Raw genomic sequence first — 6,000 nt, forward strand, 5'->3', positions numbered from 1 at the left:
AGCCGGAGTCAGGCCAAGGAGTTGCTTGGAAGGAGGCTCTGTCGTAGACGGGCCAAGGAGACCTGCCTCATTTTGCTCTGGTGTAGGATGGCCTGTGGGTGCCCCCAGCCTTGCAGACCTGTGCACCCCTCAGAGGTGCCAGCCTTTTCTTGGAGAGAGGAGGCAGCCCGGCTGCTGGAACAAGCACCTGTAAACCTGGATTAGAAACTGCCTGGAGCTGAGCATTTCTGAGTGTGCCTGGCACGCCCCCTGCTGGCCACTGGCTACTGGTCAGGCGACACCCCTCGGAGCTAGGAAGGAAGCGGTCCAGGAATTGACCCCTGCTGTGACCGTGGCTATCCCATTGAATCCTCCCAGGAACCCCCAGCATTGTGGGGATTCACACACAGAGACCTCCTTTAGCACACAGAGCCCGGAAAGGCTTTCTTCTCTCTAGAACTAGAGCATTTTCTCCTTTAAAATGGCAGAATTGACCAGCTAGCCAAGGTGGCTCACACCTGTAATCCCAGCACTTTGGGAGGCCGAGGTGGGCGGATCACTTGAGGTCAGGAGTTCAAGACCAGCCTGGCCAACATGGTGAAACCCCGTCTCTACTAAAAATACAAACATTAGCCGGGCGTGATGGCGAGTGCCTGTAATCCCAGCTACTCAGGAGGCTGAAGCAGGAGAATCGTTTGAACCCCGGAGGTGGAGGTTGCAGTGAGCCAAGATCATGCTGCTGCACTCCAGCCTGGGTGACTGAGCAAGACTCTATCTCAGAAAAAAAAAAAAAAAAAAAAGGCGGAATTGACCCCGTCTCCTTTTTCACTTTTCACTTTTTTTCCTTTTCACCAGGAAGCTCAGAGGCAAATCTCAACTCCTGCACTAAAGTTGAACGGCCTTTCCTAAGCTTATTGTGCTCCCCACACCTATGCTGGGTACTTTGCCTGCCTCATCCCATTTAGTCCTTGTGATAGCCCTGTGAGTTGGGGGTTTTAATTATCCCCATTTACAGATGAGGAAACTGAGGCTAGTTCCTTGATGGAGGTTGCTCAGCTGGTAGGCGGCAGGGCTGGGATTGTAACCCAGTAGCCTGACTTTAAACCCTGCACTGTGAACTGTCTGCCGTCCATTCTCCTTGTGCCCTGCACACCTGCACTCCTTCAACTTGAACTTCTTTCCTACTCTGCTTTGTATTTTTGCTGGTCCTGGTTTTGATTTTTCTGCTGTACTTGTAGTTTATGATGGTGCGGCTAGGACCAGGGGCCTGGAAGTGGCATATCTCAGTCTCTGTCCTGGGGAGGTCCTGCCTCTGCCAGGAGGGCAGCCTGCCTGGGGTGAGCCGTGAGCACAAGCAGTCTGTCCCCTGCCTTGCCCAGGTGAAGTGCTGCGGCTGGGTCAGCTTCTACAACTGGACACACAACGCTGAGCTCATGAATCGCCCTGAGGTCACCTACCCCTGTTCCTGCGAAGTCAAGGGGGAAGAGGACAACAGCCTTTCTGTGAGGAAGGGCTTCTGTGAGGCCCCCGGCAACAGGACCCAGAGTGGCAACCACCCTGAGGACTGGCCTGTGTACCAGGAGGTGTGCGGGGGGCTGCGGATCAGGGGCGGGGCTCCGAGGGCGTTGGGGGCCATCTGGGCTACTGCTCAGCAATTCCTTCCTGCATTTAGTTCCTTCCCTTGATTCATCTGTCATTTGTACCTTCATCTACTTCTTTGTTAATGTATTCATTCAAGGAACAGGCAGAGCCCTCTGTAGGGGCTTCCGGGCTGGGACTGGGGGGCTCTCAGTGGTTCTGCATGGTGGGGTGGGATGGTGCAGAGCGGGGTGATGTGACCGCATTCTGCCCTTGCAGGGCTGCATGGAGAAGGTGCAGGCGTGGCTGCAGGAGAACCTGGGCATCATCCTCGGCGTGGGCGTGGGTGTGGCCATCATCGAGGTCTGAGCCCCCTCCCCCATCCCTTCTCCATCCCAGGTCCTCCTGGGTTGTCTCTGTTCTGCTGATCTCCTTGGGGAGGTGGTGGCCGAGGGGGCCAGCACCCCATCAGCTTCCAGAGGCCCTCTGGTCTGAGCACTGTCTGGCTGTGTGACCTCAGACAAAGCACTGCCCTGCTCTGGGCCTCCCTCTGCTGCCTGCATCACAGGGTGGTTGTGAGGCTCAAGTTGAGGATCCACTTAATCCCCATGTAAACCTGGATGGCGAGGCTGGGGCGTCTGAGGCCAGGACACCCAGCCTCCCTCTGACTCTCCGCCTCTCCCCACAGCTCCTGGGGATGGTCCTGTCCATCTGCTTGTGCCGGCACGTCCATTCCGAAGACTACAGCAAGGTCCCCAAGTACTGAGGCAGCTGCTATCCCCATCTCCCTGCCTGGCCCCCGACCTCAGGGCTCCCAGGGGTCTCCCTGGCTCCCTCCTCCAGGCCTGCCTGCCACTTCACTGCGAAGACCCTCTTGCCCACCCTGACTGAAAGTAGGGGGCTTTCTGTGGCCTAGCGATCTCTCCTGGCCTATCCGCTGCCAGCCTTGAGCCCTGGCTGTTCTGTGGTTCCTCTGCTCACCGCCCATCAGGGTTCTCTTAGCAACTCAGAGAAAAATGCTCCCCGCAGCGTCCCTGGTGCAGGTGGGCTGGACTTCTACCTGCCCTCAAGGGTGTGTATATTGTATAGGGGCAACTGTATGAAAAATTGGGGAGGAGGGGGCCGGGCGCGGTGGCTCACGCCTGTAATCCCAGCACTTTGGGAGGCCGAGGCGGGTGGATCACGAGTCAGGAGATCGAGACCATCCTGGCTAACATGGTGAAACCCCGTCTCTACTAAAAATACAAAAAAAAATTTAGCCGGGCACGGTGGCGGGCACCTGTAGTCCCAGCTACTTGGGAGGCTGAGGCAGGAGAATGGTGTGAACCCGGGAGCAGAGGTTGCAGTGAGCTGATATCGCGCTACTGCACTCCAGCCTGGGGGACAGAACGAGACTCTGTCTCCAAAAAAAAAAAAAAAAAAAAAAAAGGGGAGGGGAGGGCGTTAGATAAGGCACTCTGGGCTGTCAGGAGACTGCCTACTGGGTGGGTCAACTTATTTCCCACTATGACATTTATATCTTTATTTTTCACAATTATATTGAAGGCAGTGGGAGAGGGGAGAGGGTGGGTTTTACCTGATATTAAGGGGTGGCACCCCTTCCCCAGGCCTGATGCAGGTCCATCTAGACAGCTCAGATTAGCCTGGGCCATGCGCTAGGGACAGGGCCTAGGGGAGCTGGGCTGGAGGGGGTCTGCCTGGGTAAGGGGATCTGGCTTGGCCCTGAGCTGCTTAGGGACAGGTGAGTCCTTGGGGGCATGGCACAGAGCTGGTCCTGTATTCTCCAGGGTCCGGAGCTGGCCAGGGGCAGGGAGGAGGAGGATGGCTTCTCCTGGGAGAAGGTGGGCTGGCCTTTCTTGGCAAGCTGTCCTCTGGCCCCTGGGGAGTGGGCTGGGTGAGGCTGTGCCTTGTAGGGGGGAGAGGGGAGGGGGCTTCGTGTGCACCATTCTGTAAAACACACTCAAGATTCTAAGACTATTAAAGAGGATTTATAACAGTCTAGTCTGGAATGGTAGGGATGCTGCTTCCTGGGGCAGGGGAGGACCCAGGGCAGAGGGTGCGAGCAGAGTGGCTGGGTCTGCTGGAGACTGCTGGACCCCTCACTGCTCTGCCCTCCCGGCAGGCATCTGCCTCTGCAGCCTGAACCTTAGGACCATGATGGGCCAGGCTCTGATGGGCCTGCCTGCATGCTGGGGTGCCTGGAGTTTGATTTGGTGCTAAGAGAGGTATAGATTGTACCTCTCAATTCCTGCTTCTGAAACTAGTGTATGGGTGCCCCCAGAAGCTACACAAAAGTGGGCTGGTGATGGGGGACAGGGAAGCCACAGGATAAACTTGGCATCGCTTTCTAGAGCATCCGTTTCTGCAAAGATTTGTGGAAGGAAACATTTTCATACTAAAGAAATGTGATGGAGTAAGATGTGCAGAATTCAGGGGACTTTTAAAGATGAAATGTGAGACTTTGGGAGGCTGAGGCAGGTGGATCACTTGAGGTCAGGAGTTCGAGTCCAACCTGGCCAACATGGTGAAACCCCATCTCTCCAAAAAATACAGAAATTAGCCGAGTGTGGTGGTGCACGCCTGTAATGCCAGCTACTCAGGAGGCTGAGGAAGGAGAATTGCTTGAACCTGGGGGATGGAGGTTGCAGTGAGCCAAGATTGTGCCACTGCACTTCAGCCTGGGCAACAGAGCGAGAATCTGTCAAAAAAGAAGAAAGGAAGAAAAAGAAAACAACAAAGAGAGAGAGAAAAAGAAAAAGAAGCTTGCTCTTACTTGTGCACGGCTCTGACGACTGAGCCCCAGCATGCCCCTTGCCTGGCGTCATGAAGTCCAGAGGGCACTTGCCCCACCTTCTCTCATTTCTGGAGCCAGTGGGTAGGGGAACTCTTGCCTCCCTGCAGTGGGGCCAGGCGGGGCGGCGGCTAGAGTGGTGTTTCAGCAGGGACCACCAGGCGGCGCTGCAGCCTCAGCCTAGGAGCCCGGCAGAGCCCAAAGGTTCCGTGGTTACTCCCAGTTTCGCCAACGCGGGGCCTGCCAGCGTCCCACTCCAGTGGAAGCACTTGTGAAAATGCAGATTCCAAGGCTCAAGGATTCTGGCGCTGCAGATCTAGGGTGGGGACAAGGAATTTGCCTATTTGCACCCCTTTGCGTTGATTCCGGAAGATTTTCAGACCTGAAGTAATGTCTGTCCCAAGCCACGTGATGACCTCCCAGCGAATGTGGCAGCTGAGGAGGTGTCAGCGGTGGGGTCGGCTGTGGGTCCCTCTGTGGCCTTGGTCGCCTCCCTCTGGGATGGGGGCAGGAGAGGAAAATGTCGATGGTTCCACCTGGCCTGACTTCCCTGGCCCCCCACAGCTTCCACCCTCAGGAAGGGTAGCAGAGAGCTGTTGGGTGTCTTTTCATAAATGCTTTCTCACTGGGAGCAAGGGGACCTGAGTTTGAGTCCAGCTCCATCTCCATCTTCCTGTGCGACACGGGGCCTGGCAGGCTGAGGGTGGGCTCAAAGCTGTTTGCAAAATAGAGGACTGAGAAAACGTCAGAAGTTAGCGAAGGGGTGGGCTGCTTCCTCTGACACGTCCATCCTGCCCAGAGCTCACAGCTGGAAGGGGCCAGAGCCAGGATTTGAACCCCACGTATCTGACTTCAAAGACCATCCTCCTGGCTCCACTGGCTCCTGCCCTTCCAGATTTCCCAGAACAGCCCCAGGACATGTGTAGTGTGAGGCTCTGACCCTCGCTTTTGTGAAATCTGGTCACTGTGAGCTCTGAGCCTGCTGGGTTCCTCATTTCAACCTCCTGGGGAGCACCCAGTTTCAGCACCCCACTTACTCCCAGCCTGTGAGGTTTTGGGAGGGAGGGAACATAGACCCATGTCTAACACTCAGAATTGTCCCTGCAGCCACTAATCTGTCCCATGCCCATCTGGGGCTTCCACACCTTCCAGCTGCCCTCCCTGGGCCCTCTGTGGGCTGCCATCTCTCCTGCCAAGGGCCCTGACAGGCCCAAAGGACTGGCACATGGGTACCATGTGGAGGAGAGTACAAGGGTGCTCCTTGGCAGTGCCCACCCACAGCTCCCTGGGGCAGCCAGGAAGAATGGCTGGAGCAAAGGGTTGCTCTTTGGGCTCCCGTGGGAGGTTAGAGACAGTGCCTAGGATGTGTTCAGGGAGCTGGACTTTGGGGGGCACTGATTGGCATGGCCACTGACCAATAGGTATGGAAGTCAGGCCTGAGCTGGAATAGGATCCTTACGTGGGGATTGGCGGGAGGTGCAGGAGCTCTGAGAGGTTGGGCTGGGGGGGAAATTTTCAACTGGTGTGGAAATATTTCTCCATTTTATTCATAATAACTGGTATGGCTGGCTGGGTGAGTACTGGTGAATGGCAGCCTGATACATGTGCACATACATGCATGCACTCTCTCTCTCTCACGCACACACTCGAGG

At 56.1% G+C, this 6,000-nt stretch overlaps 1 protein-coding gene across 10 annotated transcripts in view; it reads left to right on the top strand.

Annotated features, from left to right (window-relative positions):
- Nucleotides 1–3,558, top strand: part of CD82 (CD82 molecule) — a 54,820-nt gene extending 51,262 nt beyond the window's left edge. For all 10 annotated transcript variants that reach the window (XM_001159791.8, XM_063783993.1, XM_063783991.1 and 7 more), the window contains 3 exons: nucleotides 1,359–1,562; nucleotides 1,837–1,920; nucleotides 2,246–3,558. In XM_001159791.8, the coding sequence (XP_001159791.1) occupies nucleotides 1,359–1,562; nucleotides 1,837–1,920; nucleotides 2,246–2,323 (366 nt within the window). In that variant the 3' untranslated portion in view covers nucleotides 2,324–3,558. The remainder of the gene's footprint in view (nucleotides 1–1,358; nucleotides 1,563–1,836; nucleotides 1,921–2,245) is intronic.
- The last annotated feature ends 2,442 nt before the right edge of the window (nucleotides 3,559–6,000 follow it).

This window comes from Pan troglodytes, chromosome 9 (assembly GCF_028858775.2).
Source record: "Pan troglodytes isolate AG18354 chromosome 9, NHGRI_mPanTro3-v2.0_pri, whole genome shotgun sequence".
Taxonomy (NCBI): Eukaryota; Metazoa; Chordata; class Mammalia; order Primates; family Hominidae; genus Pan; species Pan troglodytes.